This window comes from Podarcis erhardii, assembly GCF_964252035.2.
Source record: "Podarcis erhardii genome assembly, chromosome: 10".
Taxonomy (NCBI): Eukaryota; Metazoa; Chordata; class Lepidosauria; order Squamata; family Lacertidae; genus Podarcis; species Podarcis erhardii.
The window spans coordinates 9047602-9073078 of NC_138500.1; the positions used below are offsets into that span (position 1 = coordinate 9047602).

General features: G+C 45.0%; 2 protein-coding genes and 1 long non-coding RNA gene across 3 annotated transcripts in view; 1 reads left to right on the forward strand and 2 right to left on the reverse strand.

Moving 5' to 3' along the window:
• The window catches only part of LOC309352072, a 33385-nt gene extending 15973 nt beyond the window's left edge, over positions 1–17412 (reverse strand). The window contains exon 1 of the long non-coding RNA XR_014161086.1: positions 17368–17412. This is a non-coding gene — a long non-coding RNA (uncharacterized lncRNA). The remainder of the gene's footprint in view (positions 1–17367) is intronic.
• The window catches only part of LOC309351967 (endonuclease domain-containing 1 protein-like), a 198566-nt gene that overhangs the window by 164112 nt on the left and 8977 nt on the right, over positions 1–25477 (forward strand). The gene's annotated exons all lie outside the window — the stretch shown is intronic.
• Positions 496–17236, reverse strand: LOC309351773 (TRPM8 channel-associated factor homolog; the record flags this gene model as incomplete). Its single annotated transcript, XM_081879699.1, has 8 exons — positions 496–741; positions 2231–2568; positions 3610–3843; positions 5101–5314; positions 7030–7124; positions 7900–8885; positions 10497–11123; positions 16620–17236. 8 exons carry the CDS (start codon positions 17234–17236, stop codon positions 496–498), a joined length of 3357 nt encoding a protein of 1118 aa, XP_081735825.1.

Consider the following 25477-nt stretch of genomic DNA (forward strand, 5'->3'; position numbering starts at 1 on the left):
CCAAGTTAAACAAAAACTTAACAACACATCACAATAAAGAAAGAAGAGAATAAAAAAAAATTATAAAAAACAGAAAAGCAGAAAAATAGAAACAATTAAAAAACACAACGAACCTTCCCATAACTTAACTTTCATTTACTTGTTTCCTTGACCTCCTCGCACCTACCTTTTTTTGTATTCTAGTTCGGTTAGCTATTTCAGCAAATCCTTTCCATCTTTCCCAATTTTTATCCTATAATTTATCTTAATATAATGTAACTTTACCTTTCCTCCTTTCATCCATTAACAATCTATTTTTACTTAATCCTTTATAATATTTCCGCTAAAGCCACATAACTTCATTCCAGCCTCCTTCTAACATTCCTTAATTTTACAATGTTTCTGTAAATAAACTTTAAATTTCTTCCAATCTTCTTCCACCGACTCTTCTCCCTGGTCTCGGATTCTGCCAGTCATTTCCGCCAGTTCCATGAAGTCCATCGCCTTCATCTGCCATTATTCGTACTCCTTCATTGGATCCCCTGCCCAGGGACCGAAGGATCTGGCCAGCTCCTGAATGAGCTCATCCGTAATCGGCCACCCCCAGGCTTTAAAGAAAGGGCCCAGATCCTTCTTCACTTCTGCAGAGAAGCGTATTGCCCACTGATTCATCTTGAAGGTGTTGTCATTTGAGATGGAGGTTATCTTTTGGTACTCTGCAAAGATGCGGATGTAGGGGTCCCAGCCAAAGGCCTCCTGCAACTGAAGAAATATCTTCATCAAACCTTTTATTGGCATCACATTCAACATCCAAAACAATACAGAATTACCACTGGGGAAGTGGTGAAGAAGTATACACACACACACACACACACTGGTACCTTGGGTTACAGACGCTTCAGGTTACAGACTCCGCTAACCCAGAAATAGTACCTTGGGTCAAGAACTTTGCTTCAGGATGAGAACAGAAATCATGCTCCGGCGGCGCAGAAGCAGTGGGAGGCCCCATTAGCTAAAGTGGTACTTCAGGTTAAAAACAGTTTCAGGTTAAGGACCGACCTCCGGAATAAATTAAGTACTTAACCCAAGGTACCACTGTGTGTGTTTGTGTGTATGTGTGTGTGTGTATGTGTGTGTGTGTGTGTCTTTCTCTCTCTCTCTCTCTCTATATATATATACATGCACACACAGTTCCTTTCCTAAGGACTTAAGAACAATTTCCGCGCTGCATTCCCTGTCTCTCTGCAGGCTTATAATTATGCTACCAAAAAGAGTAGCAGTTTTGACCATTTCACCAGAGCCAGGGCTTTTTTGGCTGTGGCCCCGATCTGGTGGAAGGCTCTGTCACAAGGAACTAGGGCCCTGCGGGACTGGACATATTTCCACAGGGCCTGCAAGACAGAGTTGTTCCACCAGGCCTTTGGCCAGGGCACAGCCTGACTCCCTCCCTAGGCAATCTTCGCGGAGCTCTGGCCCAATGGTTGTCATTAATTTGATTCTGAATGAATTGATTTTAGAATGTATTTCAATTAATTGATTGTGATTTTATGTAAGCTGTTACCTTTACTGTTGTTAGGCGCTCTGAGCCCAGCTTCGGCTGGGAAAGGTGGGATATAAATAAATTATTATTGTTGTTGTTGTTGTTGTTGTTATAGTTCCCATGGCTTCTCCCCACTCCTACTGTTGAGAACAAATGAGACCAGCAAAAAAAGGGCTCAGGATGAAGCCTGAGAGTAGCCAGGATTTCTGGGAGGGGGCCAGGCCTTTTGTTAGGGGGGCAGCTGCCCCTCCCTGTCCCCTCCCCTTGGCTGCAGCTGTGGTATGTTGTGCAGTTCTTTGGGATCCCAAACACCCAACTGCATTCCCACTCTTTTTCCGGTATTCCTCCCTTCCCTACAAAAAAAAAAAAAAAAACCCCACCGATTTTTGTGACCACTCAGGACTCATCCTGACTTTGTTTCTATGCACAGGTCAACACTTTAAGGCTCTTCCCCCCCCCCCCAAAAAAAACCCACCCCAGTTTTTTAGCACTGCAAATAACACTACTGCTCCTTCCCGCCGGAGTGGTACCTATTTATCTACTTGCACTTTGACGTGCTTTCGAACTGCTAGGTTGGCAGGAGCAGGGACCGAGCAACAGGAGCTCACCCCATTGCGGGGATTCAAACCGCCAACCTTCTGATTGGCAAGCTCTAGGCTCTGTGGTTTAACCCACAGCGCCACCCGAGTCCCAGGGCAGCCACTTATTTACCTGTAAGTAGGGTTCCAGCGCAGTCCACGCTGTGAAGTCCTTCAGCTGAGCTCCACCTTGAATATAGTCCTTCACCCTCTTCTTCCTCACATTGGGGTCAAGATCTTGGTGGGCTTTCTCTCTTGGGATTTCCAGCACAGTTTCATTGACGTAGATGGACCAGAGATAGCAGGTGGCATCTGTGGTATGGGGTGGGAAATCCCACCCACTCCTCTGCTGGTTGTGACCCAGCTCCCGGAGAGCATCCCAGGCCCCCTCGGTGTACATTTGCCTATCGGTGATCTTCACTGACACGGTCGCATCAGACATGATCGGATAGCCGGCATGCATCCCACCTGCTGTGAGATTTGGGGGCAAGGGAGGCTCATAAGACAGACTCATTCTTCCCCACAGAAGCGGAATAAATTCATTGTGGAGAAATCACATACGTGCACCCCAAAGACTTTAAAATAGATTGTATCACCGTGGTTTATGTATGTGTTGTATTTTAATATATTTATATTCCACCTTTAAAAGGGGACTCGTAAAGGAACAGTAAGGTACAATAGAACCAGAAAAGTGTCGCTACTTTGAAAATAACTGCAAAAATATCAACGGTTTTTATTTTATTTTTAGGCAGTATCTCTGCGGTTTCAGGATACGGCGCTCACAAATGGGACTTATTAGCAACCCCTGAAATAAGATGGTAAGATCTTGTTCTCCACTGAAAATAAAGGGGTAAGTTTTGTGCTCGAGTACTATGCAGGTGGCACTGGGGGTTAAACCACAGAGCCTAGGGCTTGCCGATCAGAAGGTCAGTGGTTCGAATCCCCATGACGGGGTGAGCTCCTGTTGCTCAGTCCCTGCTCCTGCCAACCTAGCAGTTCGAAAGCACATCAAAAGTGCAAGGAGATAAATAGGTACCCCTCCGGCGGGAAGGTAAACGGCATTTCCGTGTGCTGCTCTGCTTCACCAGAAGCGGCTTAGTCATGCTGGCCACATGACCCGGAAGCTGTCTACGGACAAACGCCAGCTCCCTCGGCCAATAAAGCAAGATGAGTGCCACAACCTCATAGTCGTCCGCGACTAGACCTAATGGTCAGGGGTCCCTTTACCTTACTACTTTCAAATAATTTAACCATTATTCCTTCATTCCCCCCCCCCCCACAAATGGGAATTGTTTATGGGTGGTATTTAGCTGTCTTTTCACCAAAGCACAGATTCCAAAGATTCATTGTGGAAGTCATGCTGGTGAAAGCCAGTGTAAGTCTGCAGCTCCGATACATCTCTGAGGACATTTTTACAGAACTCACTGCTTATTTAAAGACAGGAAGGTTGTGGAAATCTCAGTATTTTACTGTTTGCATCCATGCGTATATGAACGGGTTTGTACTTACCACCAGAGATTTGGACATCTTCCACTATTCTTTCTGGCCTGGGGAAAACGGGAGGGATGGCTGCTAACTTGGCCACTGCTTTCATCATCTCGCCCCAGATGATGAGCACGTCCTTTAGATTGTCCATTGTACGGACATCTTCTGAGGGCACCGTGAAGATGATATTCTCCGTTTCTAACTCGGCCCAAGGAGCAGGGAAGTGGCGGATGTCATTCCAAGCAGATGGGCTCGTCTCACCTAAATGCAACATTTTCAAAAAGTGGTAATGCTGATTAACTCCATATCCCTGTGCAGAACAGGACAACAACAACAACATAGGATGGAGAGGTTTTTGCCAGCGCATCCACCCCGAGAAGAGTGCCCTGGCAACAATTTCGTGGGTGGTGAGCCTCAGGCGGTCTGATGGTGCATTCAGAGTAAAGGCAAATGGATCCGGGCGACATTGCCCTTGCTCTGAATGGGCTTCATTTACGCATTTCAGGTGCTGTGTAGCATAATGGTCCCCAGTAAGGCAGCTTTCCCCCACAAAATGGCATGAAAGCAGCTGTTGATTGGGATGCAAATGGAAGTGGGCAAGGGAGTCTTACCAAGTAAGTTCATTTCCAGGTAAGTGTGTTTATGTTACACCAAAACTGCCGGCTTGTGAAAACCTGGCTGGGCTATAGAATTTGCATTAAAAGGAGCAAATGGAACAGTCAGGTGTATAGAGCACTAGCAGATGGTGCTCTACCATTTACCCAGGGAGGAAGTGTTGTTCATTAACTTTTAACTGTGCAAGGACAGGATTTTCTTCCTATAATGGGCACCGGGAAGCATGGCAAGAATGGGCAACATCAAGCTGTGTGTTTTTGCCGGGCTTAGAGAGAACATAACGATGTGGTTGGGTTCCCACACATCTTAATTCAAACAGATTTCTGACCACACGGCATACCGTATTTTCGCTCTATAGGACACACCCAACCATAGGACGTACCTTGTTTTAGAGGGGAGGACAAGAAAAAAAATTCTCCCCCTCTCTGCTCAGTGCCCCTTCAGCGAAGCGGCAGGAGAAACGGAGCCCCTTCCATTTCTCCTCCCGCTTGGCTGAAGGGGCGCTGCACAGCTCTCCCTCTCTGCTGAAGCCAGGGGAGTCTTGCTCTCCCGGCTTCAGCAAAAGGAACCTGAAGCCTTTGGAGCGCAGCGCGAAGTCCCGCTGCGCTCCAAAGGCTTCAGGCGGCTATCCGTGAAGCCTGGAGAGCGAGAGGGGTCAGTGCGCACCGACCCCTATCGTTCTCCAGGCTTCAGCGAAAGCAACGCGTAGCCTCCGGAGCGTGGAAGGAGCGCTCCCTCTGTGCTTTGGAGGCTTCGTGCTGCTATCGCTGAAGCCAAGGAGCCTGCATTTGCTCCATTGGACGCACACACATTTCCCCTTAATTTTTGGAGGAGAAAAAGTGCGTCCTATAGGGCGAAAAATACGGTATGTCCCCTGCCTCTTTCAAAGGTAAGCCACCTTACCAAGCTTGAAATAAGGAGCCAGGGAAGCCCCTTCGACAGTGACTGATATGGCACCCAGTGAAGACTTCTTTGGCAGCACGATGTACAAGAGGCCGCCCCACAAGCTGGAGACTTCCATTCTTTCGCTCTTCACTTCAAACCTCCTCATCACTACCGGAGGACGCCGAAACTCCTCGGCGTCGCTCAGGTCATCGGAACCACAGTCAATCTGGACCTGGTGAAAAGGATGATGGATTCAGCAACCAGGTGGTACAAAACATTAAGCCTCGAGGGCAGTGGTTTGCTATTGGCTGAACTTTTGAAGACACCATTTCTCTCCCGCTCTTTAGCTCAGGGGCTCGGCGTGATATGATTCATTTATCATTGCCCTGCATCCTCACCGCAACCCTGTGAGGTAGGATAAGGGCCTAAATGTGAGAATGGGCCCCTCCAAGTGAAGAAGCAGAGCCTGGTGAATTGGGGGGCAGAGACTGGCATCTTGGAAGTTGTAGCCCAGGCATAGGCGAACTCTGCCCTCCAGCTGTTTTGAGACTACAGTTCCCATCATCCCTGACCACTGGTCCTGTTAGCTAGGGATGATGGGAGTTGTAGTCCCAAAACATCTGGAGGGCCGAGTTTGTCTATGCCTGGTGTAGCCTGATGGTCAAATGGACTGCCCATCAGTCAAGCGACAGGTGCCTGGTTCTGCGAAGCTTGGCTTCCATAGAAATTCACCTATTCTTACAAACCACCCGATGCTGCTCTTTTTATTGTTGTTGTCACGATTACTATTTTTTTACCACATTTTATTACAGTTGTACCTTAGTTTTTGAATTTAATCCATTCCATCCAACTCCCGGAACAGTTTGAAAACCAAGGTGCGGCTTCTGATTGGCTGCAGCAGCTTCCTGCAGCCAATCAGAAGCCACGCTGGATGATTGGCTTCTGAAAATCATTCAAAAACCAGAACAATCACTTCTGTTTTCGGGAGCAAAAACGTTTGAGTTCAAAGGCGTTCGGCTTCCAAGGTTCCACTGTATTACCAATGACAGAAATAGGCTTCTAAGCCATTTACAAAATATAAAAACATATGTAAAGGAACAATGAAATAAAAAAATCTATAATTAAAACACACAATGAAACAATTCCATGGAAATAACACAGTGTGCAGTAAAATCAATAAATCAAATTCCGAAAGTGTTGAAATAACAGGGTTCTATTCAGCTAACTTTTGAGTAGCCCCAGGGTGTGTTTTTTTCAGCCAGAACGCACCAGAGCTCAGTCTCTGCACTTCTCAAGTGGGTACTATTGCCATTATAAGAGAACAAGGGAGGTGTTCATGGTGAGTTCTGGTACCTCTTGTTTCTGGAAAAGTAGCCCTGATTAGCCCCATTGGAATTAATGGGCCTAAGTTAGTCATGGTCATTGATTTTGGTGGATCTATCCTGAGTAATAAAAGTTGGCTGGAAAACAAATACAGTGGTACCTCAGGTTAAAAACTTAATTCATTCCGGAGGTCCGTTCTTAGCCTGAAACTGTTCTTAACCTGAGGTACCACTTTAGCTAATGGGGCCTCCAACTGTCGCTGCGCTGCCGTCATGCAATTTCTATTCTCATCCTGAAGCAAAGTTCTTAACCTGAGGTACTATTTCTGGGTTAGCGGAGTCTGTAACCTGAAGTGTATGTAACCTGAGGTACCACTGTATTCCTCCTAGGGAGGAGGGAAAGGGTCAAGTCTCTCCCCAGGGGAGCGTTTCCAAATAGCTTTTGCTGAGTATTCTGATAGGGAAATCTACCGGGAGGGAAATGATCAGCCACCCCCATTCCTCCCAGCAGCCTGGTCCTGATCCACTTGACAGAGATTTAAAGAGATGGAGCTAACTGTTTCAACCCAGTTGCCCCCTCAAAGCTGTAGTCACAGCCCTGACTCTGAGGTTTAAAGAGAATCACCTGCAGCTGAGCACTGATGACGTTGGGCGGAAAGAGCAAAGTGACGGTCTTTGCCGGAGGAACATAAAGGCCGGTGCTTCTCCAAGCTTCGTCTCCTGCAACGCCAAACCAGGACATAATAATAATAATAATAATAATAATAATAATAATAATAATAATTTTTATTTATACCCCACCCTCCCTGTTGGTTTCTATTTCCCTCACTGAGCAGCAACTGCAGTCACAAGACATTGTTTTGCATTTCACAGTCAGAGTTACTGTTGGATTCCCACGGGAATGGGAGACAGGATGTGACGTTCACTGGTTTCCTGTTTTTCACTGTTCTCTCGGTGTTCTTTGTTTCCGAGAGGAGTTGCTTCTCTGCTCTCACAGAGGCAAGATGCATATTTGTATTCTCTCAGCATAGAAGTGTAAATATAGTTAAGAATGTGGCACATACTGCTTATCCTTCTGCTGTGTGGACTACTCTGTTTGGGCTCAAGATAAGACGAGCCTGTATCAGCTTCAGATGGGCAGAAGCTGGTCAAAATCTCACACTCCCCAGCCAAGGGGTGGCTAACAAGCAATAATAAAAACAAGTTGAATGAATACAACTTAAAAACAAGATTAAAATACAACAATTAAAATATTGAAACATTAAAATATTAAAATGCAGCCTCATTACAGGAGGAGAAAGGGGGGAAAAGAAAGAGGGGGAGGGAATCAAATTGGCTCCAAGCAAAAGGCCAAGCGGAGCAACTCTGTCTTACAGGCCCTGCAGAAAGAAAGACATGGAGGTGAATCATAGGCTGCACAGTTTATTTTTATGTTTTAATGGCTTACTGGTTTAATTAAGCAACGAACTGCTCCAAAGCAAACAGTATCTCTTACCATCATTTGTTCCATGGATCTGAATGACTTGTGATGGCGCTGCAGGATACTTCAGAAGGTTTGGGCTCAGGCTGGGCACTAGGTTTTGGAAATCTGGAAGATTGTTGTAGAGCGAAAACGCCATTTGAATCAAAACGGCTTCATCTGTGCAGCTTTTGATTGGTTTGCTTGCACTGACCTCGGGAATCCCTCTCAGTTTGACCAGCTCCAGCATTTCCTCATGGACCGAGGAGAGAGGTGGAGAGTTGGTAGCTGGGATGCTCAGGAATGTGGCACAGTCTTGTCCCAGCTTCTTGAGCCATGACGAATATGGAGGCTGCAGGTCTTGCTTGCTCCAAATGTGTTCCTTGAATTGGAAGAGCGCTTCCCGGAAGCGATAGCTCGAAGCAAGAACACTGGCCGGTCTCACCGGGTAGCTTTCGCTAGGTATGACCCCAGTGATCCCAATTCCAAATTTCTTCAGTATCTTGTTTCCTGGATACTGTGCAATGGCATGGGTACCAGGGTGCTTGTCTTCCCAAAACCAAGCTTCTCCACCAATCAGGAGACCACCTCCTTCAGTGACAAATTCATGGATTCTTTCTTTCTCTATGTCACTGTAAGTTGTGCAACAGTACACACTTAAGCCAGGCTTAAGATCACTTAGCTCACAAGGGATCCCAGCCTGATTTAGCATAGAGTAAAGTTCCTTCAATTGGTCTCCGACGCCAACTTTCCCTACCTTTCTATCAGTAACCCAGTCGATGGCATTGAGGAGGAAAGTTTTCATGGATTGTCTGTTGAGCATTCCTTCGTGGGAGAAGACCACAACACGTCCCCTGCCATAGTAGGCAGCTCCAACAAAGGATTGGAAAGAATCAGTTATGCCCACTGGAAATGCCAGATTCCCATGGATAATCAGGCTAGAAGGTCTCATGTCCTTTAAGTCAAAGTTGGTCACACCATTCAGAAGAATCTTCAAGTCACCCTCAACATCTACCTTGGGCCTGTTTACAAAAGAATGTAATCGTCCTTAATTATAGGATATAACTTTCCATGTGATTGGTGGAATTATCCTCCCCCAACTTCATGCCCTTCAGATGTTTCAGGCACTATCAATCCTACTTAGCCTACCCAATGACCAGGGATGATGGATCTTCAACAGCTTGGGGCCCAAAAAGTATACATGCCCCCAACATTTTGGGAGAGGAAATCGGGACACACACCCCACACCATCCTGCCACCTTTGTAGAGCAGCTGGTAAAATGTGGCCTGGACAAGGTAACTGTTACGTGTTGTAGCTGGTTGACTGACCGAACTCAAAGTGTTAAGTTGTGGGTGAACATATCAGACGACACAGCGATTCTTCAAACAGCTCTTGTTTATTCAAAGGCCAGAACAGAACTGAACTGAAGGGTTCAGCCAAGCCTGCTAATATAGAGCTCCACTACAACGCAATAGTAACCACTTTCTGTAACTATCCAATCACTGAACGTCACTTTCAATCCCTTATTTGCATATGTGGACCTGAGTGAAAACTACCTACAGTATCCCCCTGCTGGCCCAGGGTGAAAACTTCAGTACATAACACTAAGAGTACTCATTAACGGTTCCTCATCATCCAGGAAAAAAGTGACAAGTGGGATGGCACAGGGTTCTGTCCTGGGCTTCTTATTGTTCAATGTCATATAAACAACTTGGATGAAGGAACTGAGGGGTTGCTTGTCCAATCTGAAGATGACACCAAACTGGGAGGGGGAGCTAATGCTGTAGAAGATAGAATTGGGATTCAAGATGATCTTAACAGATTGGAGAACAGAATGAATTTCAGTAACCACAAATGTAACGTTCTACACTTTGTGTCAGAGACCGTGCTGAGGAGGGCTGCACTGAGGAGGAATGGTGGGAGCCACCCCCTCCCCCGATCCTGAATCTTCCCAGGAGCAGGAGGACAGTATAGATTTAGAACAGTGGTTTGCAGAGGGGCACAGTTCAGAAGGCAGAAGCTGGGAAATACTGGATGGGGAACAGCTAGAAGAAGAAGAAGAAACAGTGGGACAGAGAGAGGTAACAGATTCACAGTCTCTGGACAGCATTCACCCCCGTCTCCAAAGTCACAGAGAGCTCAGAAAGTGTCAGAACAGAAACACAGAGATTACGAATTCAGGTTACAATACGTAGGAGTGACGTAGATTGATGGGGCGGAGGGGGAGGGAATGACCCTTAATTCGGAGTACTGCCATTTCTAGGATATGTGTTATTTGTTCTCTAGCCGTGATTATTAAAGATTCTAACTGGTAAGACTTCCTTTCATTGGATCTTTTTATCTATTGCCACAGGGGAGGAAGCTGATTCTCCAAAGCCTGACACTGTATACTAATAGCAACATCTTGAATTTAGCTCGGCTGCAGATCAGCAACTAGTGCAGATCTCTGAGCACGTGCTGATAAGGCCTCACTCCTGTAAGCAATCATGCTGTAGCATTCTGCACTAACAGGCTTCTGGATCCAGGGAACCCCCATGTGGAGCACATTGCAGTAGTCCATATCTATTACTTCATTACCACAATATTTCTAGACAATTCCATGATTGAAATAAGCAATAAACAGTGTACTTACTGGGTGATCAAAGGAACCTTTGGCATTTTCTCAGATACGGCGAAGGTCCCTTTCTCTACCGTGTTGGCAGTGAAGTACACCCCAGAAACGCCGGTCACCAGGTTGCCAGGAAAACGACACAGCACATTCTCCTTGCCAAGGTGCTGAGACCAGTCCCAGGCCTGGCCTCCAATGAGCAGCCCCCCGCCTCTCTTTACGAACTTCACGAGGTCATCGACTTGCGAGTCGTTGTAGGCAAAGATGCAGTAGACCCCAAGAGTGTCATCAAACCTTGCGACGGACTGCACTTCGACACAGCTACCGGCAAGCAGCCCGGAGAGGGCAGCCACGCTTTGATGGACGCCGATCTGCGCTGTCGGGGACGGCTTGAGCCACTCCAGGCAGTTCTTAATGAACGGCAGGAACTGTGGCATTTGCAGCAGGGCTTCGTGAGCCGTCGCCACAACCCGGCCTTCCCCATACTGAGATGCGGCTATCAGCACCTGCCCGCTGGTACTTACAAGCACCGGGAAGGCTTGGTCTCCCGTGAGAAGCAACTCGCAAGGATCGAAGTTTCCCTGGACCTCAAAAGACTTATTGCCTTTCACCAGCAATGCGTAAGAGGACTCTTGGAATGATGTTGTATTCCTGCACCAGAAAGAAACGATTCGCTTAAAATGGGACCGCCTCTCCTGGTATGCCCCGCAGAGGACCTTAAGGTCCACAAATGGCAACACTTTGGAGGTCCCAAGTCACAAGGTGGTTATATTGGTCTCAACTAGGGCCAGGGCCTTCTCAGTACTGGCCCTGACTTGGTGGAATGCTCTGTCATAAGAAACTAGGGCCCTGTGGGACTTGACATCTTTCCGCAGGGCCTGCAAGACAGACAGATAGATAGATAGATAGATAAATTTATTGTCATTGTCCGTATATACACAGTATACACAACCACGAAAAACAAACACCCAAGACCGGATTCACATACACATTTGCACGTATCTCCAACACTCTCATCCTATTCAGACATAATCTATTAAAACATACATAATCCAGAATATAACACAACCTATTAGAAGCATAGCATAACCTAAAACCTATCTCATTCCTTACTACTCACTGCTTGCTATTTCTTACAACTGGCCCTGAGATCATTATTTAGTGCAATCAGAGCTCTTGGATAGAAACTATTCAGAAGGCGTGTGGTTCGTGTTTTCATTGTCCTATATCTTCTGCCCGAAGGTAACAGTTCATTTTTTTTTTTTTATAAATATTTATTAAAGTTTTTAAATATAAATGCACAAATAATAAACAGTCTTACTTCTATCACAGACATAATTTCATCACTTCTTTGGGCTCCCTCACGTCTCCCGCTCCCATTTACATCGTTAAAAGTTTTTTCCAAACAAATTATCAACTTGTTTACAGTCTCATGTCCACTCATTCAAATATAATCTAGCACTTCTTCCAAAAAATTTTATATTTTCTTTAGTCTCACTTATCATCAAATTTCAAATCTAATTTAGTGGTGGCCAGTTTTTTATAATCTAGCATCCTTCTTAGCATTCAACCAAATTACAATGTTTTTGTAGATACTTCTTGAATTTCTCCCAGTCTTCCTCCATCTTCTCTTCTCCCAGGTCACGGATTCTGCCAGTCATCTCGGCCAGTTGCATATAGCCCATCAGTTGCATCTGCCACTCTTCCAGTGTGGGTAGATCTTGAGTTTTCCAGTTTTTTGCGATGAGTATCCTTGCTGCCGTTGTTGCATACATAAAAAATGTTCGGTCCTTCTTTAACACCTTCTGGCCGACAATACCCAGAAGGAAGGCCTCTGGTTTCTTAGTGAAGGTATACTTAAATACCTTTTTCAGCTCATTATATATCATTTCCCAGAAGACCTTCACCTTAGGGCATGTCCACCAGGGGTGAAAGAATGTTCCTTCGTTTTCTTTACATTTCCAACATTTATTATCAGACGAATGGTATATTTTGGCAAGTTTAACTGGGGTCATGTACCATCTATATATCATTTTCATTACATTTTCCTTCAGAGCATTACATGCGGTGAAGTTCAGCCCAGTGGTCCACAACCTTTCCCAGTCCTCAAACATAATGTTATGCCCAATGTCCTGTGCCCATTTTATCATAGCCGATTTAACCATTTCGTCTTGTGTATTCCATTTTAACAGCAAGTTATACATTCTAGATAATACCTTAGTCTTTGGTTCTAACAATTCAGTTTCTAACTTCGATTTCTCCACCTGGAACCCTAACTTTTTATCATTTTTAAAAACTTCTTTAATCTGAGCATAATGTAACCAGTCTCGCACCTTATCCTTCATTTTCTCTAAACTCTGCAATTTCCAATTGTCTCCATCTTTTTCTAATATTTCCCAATATTTTGGCCATTTAGCCTCCATATTGGGTCTTTTTAGGGCCTTAGCCTCCAGAGGTGAGAGCCACCTTGGAGTTTTATTTTCCAGTAAGTCTTTGTATTTTGTCCAGACATTAAACACTGCTTTCCTGACAATATGGTTCTTAAAGGCCTTATTGATCTTAACTTTATCATACCATAAGTATGCATGCCAACCAAAAGCATTGTTAAAACCTTCCAAGTCCAACACGTCAGTGTCTTCGAGAAGTAGCCAGTCTTTTAGCCAGCAAAAAGCTGCGGCTTCATAGTACAACTTTAAGTCTGGCAGGGCAAAGCCCCCTCTTTCTTTCGCATCTGTTAATATCTTAAACTTAATTCTGGGCTTTTTGCCCTGCCAGACAAATCTGGATATATCTTTCTGCCACTTCCGGAAGCACTCCGTTTTGTCCACAATCTGTAATGTTTGAAACAAAAACAACATTTTTGGCAATACATTCATCTTGATAGCAGCAATTCGGCCTAACAAAGAAAGCTTCAATTTTGTCCAACTATCCAAGTCTCTCTTAATTTCAGACCAACATTTTTCATAATTATCCTTAAATAGACTCAGGTTTTTTGCTGTTATGTTTACCCCTAGGTATTTTACTTTTTTAACCATAGTTAGTTCTGTTTCTCTCTGAAACCTTTCCGACTCTATATCTGTCAAATTTTTTCCCAACACTTTAGTTTTCTGTTTATTTAATTTAAATCCTGCCACCCGACCAAAATCCTGTATCAGTTGTAATACTCTTTTCGTACTAGATTCTGGCTCCTGCAGAGTCAAAACTAGGTCATCTGCAAAAGCTTTCAGTTTGTATTGTTTCGCTCCGACCTGAATCCCTTCCACCAACCGGTCCCCTCTGATCAAGTTCAAGAGCACCTCCAGAACCGAAATAAATAACAAAGGGGAAATCGGGCAGCCTTGTCGTGTTCCTTTTTCAATTTTGAACTCTTCTGTGACCACATTGTTAACTATTAGTTTAGCCTTTTGTTCTGAATATATTGCGTCAATCCCATTCTCAAACCCCCGTCCCACTCCCATTTCATTCAAATTTCCCTTCATAAATTTCCAAGAGATATTGTCAAAGGCCTTCTCCGCGTCTATAAAAATTAACACTGCTTTTGTATTTATATCTGTTTGCAAAAGTTCCAAAACGTCAATAATGTTCCTAGTATTTGCAAACATATGTCTGCCTGGGAGAAAGCCTGCCTGGTCTTTATGGATTACTTCATTAAGAACTCTTTTAAATCTACTTGCCAAAATGTCTGCAAATATTTTGTAATCCACATTCAGAAGGGAGATGGGACGATAGTTTTTAAGTTGTGTCTTTTCAGCTTCAGATTTTGGTATCAATGTGATAAAAGCTTCCTTCCACGATTCCGGCGCCTTCTTCCCTTCCATAATTTCATTACAGACCTCCATCAATGGTTGGATCAAATAGTCTTTTAATGTCTTATAATACTTGGAGGTCAGACCGTCTGGCCCTGGAGATTTGCCCAATTGCATGTTCTGGATAGCTTGTTCAATCTCTTGCTGTGTTATTTTGTTGTTCAGGATTAATCTGTTTTTTTGTGACAACTTTGTTAGAAGGTAACAGTTCAAAGAGGTTGTGAGCAGGATGGGTGGGATCTCTCAGGATATTGTGTGACAGAGCTGTTCCGCCTGGCCTTTGGTTGGGACTCAGTCTGACCCTTATGTTTCCTCCCCTTATGGTTTTGATCTATAGGCTACTTTTAAAATGAGGCTGCATTTTAAATTGCATTTTAACCTGTATTTTAATTCCCCCCCCCCCCGTATTATGTTTTTACTGTAATTTTACTGGTGTTAGCTGCCCTGAGCCCAGCTCTGGCAGGGGAGGGCGGGATATAAATAAATATTATTATTATTAAATGCAAGTTAGCTTTTGCATCCAAACAGCACTAGCTACCCAAATTTCCCAATAAAGTCTTCATAAAAGGTATAAGGTATTAATTTGACCAGACTCATTAGCACCCTGCTCAACAGATACTTGATTATTTGGATAAAAACAGAAGAAAAGGCTGCTGGATCAGACCAAGGACCCTTCTAGACCAGCAGCCTGTTCTCATAGTGGACAACCAGATGCCTGTGGGAAACCCAAAAGCAGGATCCGTGCATTCCAGGATCTGGTATTCAGAAGCACTGCTGCCTCAAACTGTGGAGGCAGAGCATAGACATCATGGCTAGTGGCCACCAATAGCCCTACTCCTTGATGGATGAAGACACATGCAAGAAATTGACTGTAGCAGTACAAATATCCAGAGTGTGGGGTCAGGTGGGATTACTATGAGGAATTATAAAATATGCATCAAGCCATTGTGTCCACGATGAATGCATTGTGTTGACTGGGTTTGATTCATTGACAATAATTTCTGATCAAATCCCACAACCCTCTGCATCTCTGGCCATTTCCTCTACTGTCCATTTCTCTTGCTGGACAAGTCACGTACGCAGCCCAGTTGCTTCACCAGGCAGGCATCCTGGGCCATAAAGATAGTGGGCAAGTTTATTTGATGTAGCTTTTCTGATATGTCAATCTTAGGATGTTAAACTTAGGGCCAGGAAACAGATCTCACCTGAAGGTGATAATGATCGCTGTCTTCCTGGCCATTCTTCTTATCATGTATATTGCTTGTTTATCACCTCCCGGGGTTGCCAAATGCACTCCTTTGTAGTTCTGTTTTATTTACCCCATGCTTAATTAGTTTTGGTAGTTTAACTTTGTTCCCACATGGGATTTGTTGAAATGCTCAGAAGAAATCTGATTGGTTCTTATGAACACACTGTAAAAAGTTCTTTTGTGAATAAAACGACCTGGGCCGGAGGGTGGAGGTAGAGATTATTATACGCACCCTTCCCAGAGTCTTGCTGGTTCAAGCCTCTGTGTGTATTCTTATTAATCAGAGATCAATCCTTCCTTTACTTTGGGAACGCCTCAACTGACTTTAAAAGATATGGTATGGATTTAAAATATGGCATGGATGTGACCTGCAAGGTTTAGCGGTAGCCTTTCTGCTTGCCACGTAGGAGAGATTGTCATCCCCTGCCCACCTCGAGAACATTAATACTTTTAGTTTGCTCAAAACTAATCTCATGACTGATCTGTACAGCCCCTGGTTGGGTTCCCTTGTCGGTCATCCTAAATTGTGACAGAACATTGGTGGGAGTTGGGCAGTAAATTCAGAACTAGGTAATCATCACCATCAACATCATTTAAATTTGTATATTGCCCTATACTCACAGGTCTCAGGACAGTTACAACATAAAATGGCCATAAAGGTAAAGGGACCCCTGACCATTAGGTCCAGCCGTGGATGACTCTGGGGTTGCGGCGCTCATCTCGCTTTACTGGCCAAGGGAGCCGGCATGCAGCTTCCGGGTCATGTGACCAGAATGACTGAGCCGCTTCTGGTGAACCAGAGCAGTGCACGGAAACGCCGTTTACCTTCCCGCCGGAGCGGTACCTATTTATCTACTTGCACTTTTTTGGCGTGCTTTCGAACTGCTAGGTTGGCAGGAGCTCACCCCATCGTGGGGATTCGAACCTCCGACCTTCTGATCGGCAAGTCCTAGGCTCTGTGGTTTAACCCACAGCGTCACCCGTGTCCCTAAAATGACTATATAAAACAAAATACACAATAAAAACAAAAGCAACCCAATAAACGCCTCCCCCTTCCATGAAAAATAACCGACAATGAAGAGGTATACTCACTCTGGGTTTGGGGGAACCTCTGGTATATTCTGGGACACAGGAAAGATCCCATTCTCCCCCATATTGGCGGTGAAGTACACTCCGGCTATTCCTATCACCCGGTTGCCAGGAAAAAGAGCCAGGGCCTTCTCGTACCCATGGTCATATGCCCAATACCAGGCCTGCCCACCTATGAGCAGCCCCCCGCCATTCTTCACAAATTCCACGAGCTGATGGGCTTGGCTATCATCATAGGCGCTGGTGCAATAGGCCCCGAAGGTGTCAGCAAGGGCCGCATCCGATTTCACTTTGACATCATGACTGAGAAGCAACTCAGAGAGGGCCTTCATGCTATTGTGGACCCCTACTTCTGCTGTCGGGGACGGCTTGACCCACTCCAGGCTGTTTTTGATGAACGGCAGGAACTGGGGCAGTTGCAGCATGGCTTCGTGCGCCGTCACCACGATCCGGCCTGCCCCGTACCGGGTTGCGGCTATTAGCACATGCCCCTTCGTACTCACAAGCACCGGGAAAGCTTCGTCTCCCGTGAGCAGGAGCGCGCAAGGGTTGAAATCTCCGGTGACGTTAAAAGGCTCAAGACCTTTCACCAGAGATGCATAAGAATCTCTGGGCTCCATCTGCGGCGGTTGGAACAGTGGTCTACAGATGGAACTGGAACAGAAATACCCGCCACCACAAACAAATCATATTAATTTGACACGTACCATTTGCCGCATTCATCCGTACGGTCCAACCTCGGTTGTGGAACATAATAATAATAATAATTTATTATTTATACCCCGCCCATCTGGCTGAGTTTCCCCAGCCACTCCAGGCGGCTCCCAATCAAGTGTTAATATTAATAATAATAATAATAATAATAATAATAATAATAATAATAATAATTTATTTGTACCCCGGCCATCTGGCTGGGTTTCCCCAGCCACTCTGGGTGGCTTCCATAAAAACCAAAAATACACTAAAATATCACAGATTAAAAACTTCCCTGAGCAGGGCTGAATGTCAGGTAGTTATTTATCACTTTGACATCTGATGGGAGGGCATTCCACAGGGTGGGCGCCACTACCGAGAAGGCCCTCTGCCTGGTTCCCTGTAGCTTTGCTTCTCGCAATGAGGGAACCGCCAGAAGGCCCTCAGCACTGGACCTCAGCGTCCGGGCAGAACGATGGAGGTGAAGACGCTCCTTCAGGTATACTGGGCCGAGGCCGTTAAAAACAATACAGTGTTAATCCATTCCAGAAGACCGTTCGACTTCCGAAACATTCGTCAACTGAGTCATGGCTTCTGATTGGTTGCAAGAGCTTCTCGCACTCAAGCGGAAGCCCTGTCGGATGTTCGAGGTCTGAGGAACGTTTGAAAATCAGAGCATTTACTTCCGGGGTTTTGGCGTTAGGGAACCAAAATGTTCAAAAATGGAGCCGTTCAAAAACCGAGGTTTGATTGTATCCCCACCCCACCCCCTGGCACCTGCCTAAAGGCTACAAGGTATTTAATCTTGTCAAACTTCAGATCTTTGGCAGAAACTCATAGCAAATGATACCCATTTTTGTCTAGCAAGTTGGAGTTGACAATGGGCTCAGGACATCCTTATTATGCATTAAATGAGATGCCTCTGAAGTTTATCAGAGCAGCAAATGAATTTACCGTAGTTTTTGCTCCATAACACGCATTTTTTTCCTCCTAGAAAGTAAGGGGAAATGTCTGTGCATGTTACGGAGCGAATGCTTAATGCTTCCCTCCTCCGTGGTTTCCAGCGGGAAAGAAGGGAGGAGAGAGGAACAGAGTGCCTGCTTCTTTAAAGGAGCAAAGCGGGAGAGGAGAGGAGCCGCTTACACTCGTGTAAGCGGCTCCTGTCCGGTTGGCTCCTTTAAAGCAAGCAGGCTCTCTGTCCCTCCTCCCCACTCAGCTTGCTAAATAGCAGCAAAGTTTTTCAGCTCGCTAAGCCAGGGGATGAGCCAGGGAGGAGGGAGAGAAGCAGAGCTTGCTTGCTTTAAAGGAGCAAAGCGGGAGAAGAGAGGAGCCTTCTCCCCTTATTCCCCTCTTCTGCATTATTAGCAGTATCCTTCTCCACACACCCCACACATGCTCCTTGTCCCTTGAGTGCTTTTCCTTCCCTCCCCACTTAAAACGTGGTTACAAAGCACGGATCCACATGGATTCTCAGGATTTTTGCACTGGGTCACCCCAAATTCACCATCAGATCACATAGCATGTCCATGGCTACAGCCTGCACCAAAAAAATCACGCACCCACTGTTGCCTGGGGCCGCAGTGGTGCAAAAACGTGGTTACAAAGCATGGATCCACAGGGATCCTCAGGATTTTTGCATTGGGCTACCCCAAACTGACCGTCAGATCACATGTCTGTGGCCACAGCATGAACCACAAAAATCATACATCCACTGTTTCATTTAGAATATTTTTTTTCTTGTTTTCCTCCTCTAAAAACTACATGCGTGTTATGGTCGGGTGCGTGTTATCGAGCGAAAAATACGGTAAATGATTCCAGATTTTATTTCAAAGTAATCCTTGATCAGAAAGTTAACATCACAAAGTGGGTTATTTGGATTGACACAAAGGTTGTTTTTTTTTTTTTAACTTACAGTGGTGCCTCGCAAGACGAAATTAATCCGTTCCGCGAGTCTCTTCGTCTTGCGGTTTTTTCGTCTTGCGAAGCACAGCTATTAGTGGCTTAGCGGCTTAGCGGCTATTAACGGCTTAGCGACTTTAAGAAAAAGGAAACAAACTCGCAAGAACTCACAAGACATTTCATCTTGCGAAGCAAGCCCATAGGGAAATTCGTCTTGCAGAACGACTCAAAAAACGGAAAACTCGTCGTCTTGCGCGTTTTTCGTCTTGTGAGGCATTCGTCTTGCGAGGTACCACTGTATTTTTAAAATGGATTTGCTTTCTCTCTTGGTCTACACAAACACACACCTGGGGAAGAGGACCCTGGTTTTTTGGCATTGGCAGGGAAGAAGTGGGTCAGGGAAGATCTACATAAGCAACAAGGGTTTGCAGAGGAGAAGAAATACAGTTGTACCTTGGATCCTGAAAGCCTTGCGAGTCGAACATTTTGGCTCCCGAATGCCGCAAACCGGTTTGCAAATGTTCTTTGGAACCCGAACGTCTGACAAGCTTCTGTGGCTTCCTATTGGCTGCAGGAACTTCCTGCAGCCAATTGGAAGCCGTGCCTTGGTTTCCGAATGTTTTGGAAGTCAAATGGACTTCCGGAACGGATTCTGTTCGACTTCCGAGGTACCACTGTACTGACATTGGGATCTGCTGCAGCGGGTGGAAACTGCCACCTGAGGTGTTCACCTCATTTTACCTCATGGGTTGTCTGGCCGGCCCTGCTGTTAGGGGTAGTTGAATCAAACTGGCTCCTCGCCATTTCTCCTCCCAAGTTCAGTATTCCATATTTCTGTTATTACATGCAGTTTTACTTACGTCGCAGAATCACAGAAGTGTGAATTTCATAAGGTAGCTGCTTTTCAGTTTGTGCATTGATTTGGAGAGGGCAAATTATACAAACCCCCTTCAAATCCCAAGCATACAAAATTTCTACTCCATCTCTACTGATCATATTTCAGACAATGACCACGATCTTATGAGATACCCATTGTGAAATATTAATGGTTGTTGGTGTTTAGCTTCACACGTAAGGATCAGGATCGACAGGTCAGTTAAAAAACTTTACAGTTAAAAGATGAAAGAATTAATGCCTTACCGTATTCAAAAGAGCTTCTGCCAAACTGATTACAGTCAAAGAATCCTTGGAAATTATACCACTTATATGCCATTTGCATGATGGGCGGGGGAAAGCAGATTCTTCAGAATTGTTTCGAAAGGTTGGGTGGCTTTCGCAATAATCCGAAATTGAAAACTGAATGAACTCTATAGAGCTGAGATTCCTGGATTTCGGGGGGGGGGGGGGGTTTGAACTAGAATGATCCTTGGGAATTTCTTCCAACTCTACAATTCTATGATTCTATGAGCAGCGGTCAAGGCAGGGTTCCAACACGCCTCAAGGAGGCAGTTGCAAGACCTCTATTGCAAGACCTCCCTTAACCCCACCATATTGTATCATTACAGCTCCATTTCCAACATCCTATTCCTGGGCAAGGTACTGGGGAGTGTGGCTTGCCCCCCACCTCTAGGTGGGTTATCCAGACCCATTTCAATCTGGTTTCAGGCCAGTTTATGGGGCAGAGGCAGCTTGGTGAATGACCTCTGCTGTGAATTGGAAAGTGGCAATGTGCAGGTATTCTATCATAAGAATTTGACTCTAGCAAAATTGACTGGAAAACTTAAGAGGAATGTCAAACCAAAAGGTATCTGGGGATTGGAATATATATAAAGAATACTTAAAAATGTACCGTGCGAACAGTAACATACTTGTAGAAATAGAGTGATACTGGTAACCAAGAATTATTCAAAATGTAATAGTGGATTATATATCTATATACAAAATAAAATAATATGAATCTGTGCAAGGAATACAGATAATATAAGTAGTATAATGAGAAGTATTGGAAGTTACATATTTTAATTTGTTACGTAAGTGTAATATATTGTATTTGTTTATGTTTGTTTCTCTATTTTTCCTTACTTTATTGCTTTTTATACATTTTTTTTTGTATTATATGTTATGTATATTTGTCTATGTGAAAATTAATAAAGATTTTACACACACACACACACACACACACACACACACAAAAGGGAAAGTGGGAATGTGTCCCTGTTGGTTCTCCTGGCCCTTACAGTGTGTTTCAATACCACTGACCATGGTATCCTTCATCCGAGCCTCCTTGCTGGGATGGGCACTGTTCTACAGTGGTTCTGTTCCTTCCAGGAGGGGCAAACCCAGAAATGGTGCTGGGGAACTCTTATCCCTTGACTGTGGTCCTGTGGGGTCCTTCGGGGTTCTGTCTGTCCCCCATTCTATTTAACGTTTACATGAATCACTGAGAGAGATTGTTCAGAGTGGCTGGGATAACCCAGTCAGATGGGCAGGGTACAAAAAACATTGTTGTTATTGTTGTTGTTGTTAGTCACCTGTATGCTGTGTTTGTCATCAATAACCAACTGGATGAGGGTGGGAAATTAATCCAGACAAGATTTAACATTGATTTGTTGGTTTTTCTCTAAACATATATTTCTATAAACATATATTGCTTAAAACTACATAGAGAGAGAAAACAGTCCCTTGTACCCAAAAGTGCTACGTTGGATGTGGCAGATAAAACCCACATATGTGGGGCTATCCCACCTGTCCATTTCTCTGTCTCTCTTTTCCCCTACCCTGTAAAATGTTGCTATTATATACTCTATAATATTTATATTTATGCTATCTTTCTCTTTCCATGATGTCTATTCTGTTAGTTTCTGTGTTGCCACTGGGCAGTGCTAGGAGTCACAGGACTCTGTTTACATTCCACACATTCCATACTGTTGGAAGTCTCACGGGAGACGGATGTGACGTTACTGGTTTCCTGTTCCTTTGGTTGTTTCAGTTGCTCTCGGCTTTCACAGAGAGAGGATGTATTTTTCTTTGCTGTCTGCGTAGCTTAGTAATAAAACCTAGCATGTAGCTCATACTATCTCGTCTCTTCCCTGTGCTGGAAACTCTGCTGAATGGGCGATGTGCCTGGAGCCTTATCAGAGGCTCAGGTCGTCAATCACGTCAAGGGCAATTCCGAAGGACTCAGCCGGAGGAGGATGAGCTTTATCAGCTCGGTCGAACGGAGATCCCGACATATTCCTCCCCTTTTTAAAAAGATGCATACCCATTGAATCAAAATAAAATATTTCAATAAAAAAATCCATCATTGGGTCACCTTGAGGAAACCACTCAGGCTTCAAAGTTAGGGAATAAATAAGCATACATAATCTGGCGGAATGTATTATGATTACTGCATCATGCAGAAAAATCATTACGTGGTCCTCCAAGTTGCAAAATCCCTGGATTATTGATATTATCCTCAATCGGCCACCCCCAGACTTTTGTTATGATTCCTATCCTGTTTATGATAGTGGCCGAGTTGATTCTTCAGAAATGTTTTGGATTATTGGAAGGGTTTCACAAGAACCTGAAATTCTTCATTCAGTGAGCTGGTATTTTGCCTAAGTGACCACAGAAAAAAGCCTCTCTTCTCATAGTTGCAAGTAGTCAACGTACAAAGTGCAAATTCATTCAAGTTTAATATTTCACTTCCTTTTTTCTCCTTTCTTGCAGTCACTTAGGCAAACAGGCCAGTTCACTGGGTGAGGAATTTCAGGTTCTTGTGAAACCATCCCAACAATTCAAAACATTTCTGAAGAATCAACTCGCCCATTATCATTAACAGCAATCCTAACCAACATGCCATAAACTCTTGAGTTTCTTAATCCACGGAGTTCCAAAAGATGGCAGACCACATAATGACTTTTCTATGTGGTGCAGCCATCATAATACAGTGTGCTAGACGCTGTAGGCTTTTTAATTCCTTAGCTTTGAAGCCTGAGAGCTTTTTTTTGCATGGCACCCTTGTAAAATGTAAAATGTGCACTTAAATACTGTAAGGACACCAATGACACAATACTGCGTGAAGTAAATCTCTTTATTTCAGGAGACTGATACAGGGCCGTCTTAAGCATATCCGGCGCAAAGATCCCTCCAGCACCCCCCCCCCGGGCAACTCCAAAACAAGGGAGGAGGCGGTGGGAAATTTCCTCTGCCTCCCCCACTGCCCCAATCCCTGGCATGGTGGCGGCAATCAAGCAGGAAAAAGTGCTGGCAGACATGTTCTCTGGTCTCAGGGCGCCAGAGAAGGCAGCCCAGGAAAGCTGTGTGCCACCTTCTGCCAGGAAGCAGGAGGAGGACAACAACCAGGAGCAGGGCCGTCTTTAGCAGATGCAGAGGCTTGAGAGGGAATCTGCGCAATTTCCATCCTAAACCTCTGTGGGGATTGCTCTCCTCCTGCGGAGGCTTGGGAAAGAAGCTGCACACCCACCATCCATATGGTTGACAGGGCACAGCTGGCAGCCATGCAGGGAAAGGGGAGGCTGCCGGCGAAGCCGTGCAGCTCCCCCACTCGCTGGGGCGCCCCTGAGAGGCTGGCGCCCTGGCACAATGAACCACTAAGACCAATTGGGAAAGACGACTCTGGACTGATATATGTCTTTTAAAGGTAAGGGTAAAGGGACCCCTGATCATTAGGTCCAGTCGTGGCCGACTCTGCGGTTGCAGCACTCATCTCGCTTTATTGGCTGAGGGAGCCGGCGTACAGCTTCTGGGTCATGTGGCCAGCATGACTAAGCCGGTTCTGGCGAATCAGAGCAGCGCACGGAAACGCTGTTTACCTTCCCGCTGGAGCGATACCTATTTATCTACTTGCACTTTGACGTGCTTTTGAACTGCTAGGTAGGCAGGAGCAGGGACCGAGCAACAGGAGCTCACCCCGTCGCGGGGATACAAACCACCGACCTTCTGATCGGCAAGTACTAGGCTCTGTGGTTTTAACCCACAACGCTACCTGTGTCCCTATACCTCTCTTATATACCCCCAAAAGTCTTTGTTTGGTTAACATATTCCTTCCCACTCTGCTTCCCATATGTTTGTGTTAACAATTTTTAAAACTTATGGAAATTATTCGAAAAGTAAAAAAAGAGAGAGAGAAGCAGAAGAAACCTCCCCCACTAATGCACTATTCTGTGTCAAGAGCACGTTGCAGAATATGTTGTTGTTGTTTAGTCGTTTAGTCGTGTCCGACTCTTCGTGACCCCATGGACCAGAGCACACCAGGCACTTCTGCTTTCCACTGCCTCCCGCAGTTTCGTCAGACTCATGTTTGTAGCTTCGAAGACACTATCCAACCATCTCGTCCTCTGTCGTCCCCTTCTCCTTGTGCCCTCCATCTTTCCCAACATCAGGGTCTTTTCCAGGGAGTCTTCTCTTCTCATGAGGTGGCCAAAGTATTGGAGCCTCAGCTTCACGATCTGTCCTTCCAGTGAGCACTCAGGGCTGATTTCCTTAAGAATGGATCGGTTTGTTCTTCTTGCAGTCCATGGGACTCTCAAGAGTCTCCTCCAGCACCATAATTCAAAAGAATCAATTCTTCGGCGATCTGCCTTCTTTATGGTCCAGCTCTCACTTCCATACATCACTACTGGGAAAACCATAGCTTTTACTATACGGACCTTTGTTGGCAAGGTGATGTCTCTACTTTTTAAGATGCTATCTAGGTTTGTCATTGCTTTCCTCCCAAGAAGCAGGCATCTCTTAATTTTGTGGCTGCTGTCGCCATCTGCGGTGATCATGGAGCCCAAGAAAGTAAAATCTCTCACTGCCTCCATTTCTTCTCCTTCTATTTGCCAGGAGGTGATGGGACCAGTGGCCATGATCTTCGTTTTTTTGATGTTGAGCTTCAGACCATATTTTGCGCTCTCCTCTTTCACCCTCGACAAAAGGTTCTTTAATTCCTCCTCACTTTCTGCCATCAATGTTGTGTCATCTGCATATCTGAGGTTGTTGATATTTCTTCCGGCAATCTTAATTCCGGCTTCGGATTCATCCAGCCGTTGCAGAATATACCTGTGATCAAAACAGAAGTCAGGAGAGCTCCATAATCTTAAGGAAAACCAGGCCACTTCAGGCACAGCAGCACACAAAGAGGTGCTTATTTTTTTAAAGTCAGCAGCCAAATCATGTACCTCAAACCATCTGTAGCTGCCAAGTGAATCACTACTAAGGGATTCATATTGAGAAGGGTTGATTTTATGCAGGCTCTTTCTGTTTAGTGAATAGGAAGCACAATCTCTGTCGTTTTTCGCTTCTGCTTCCTGAAGAAGATGCATACTTCTTCATTGGACCCC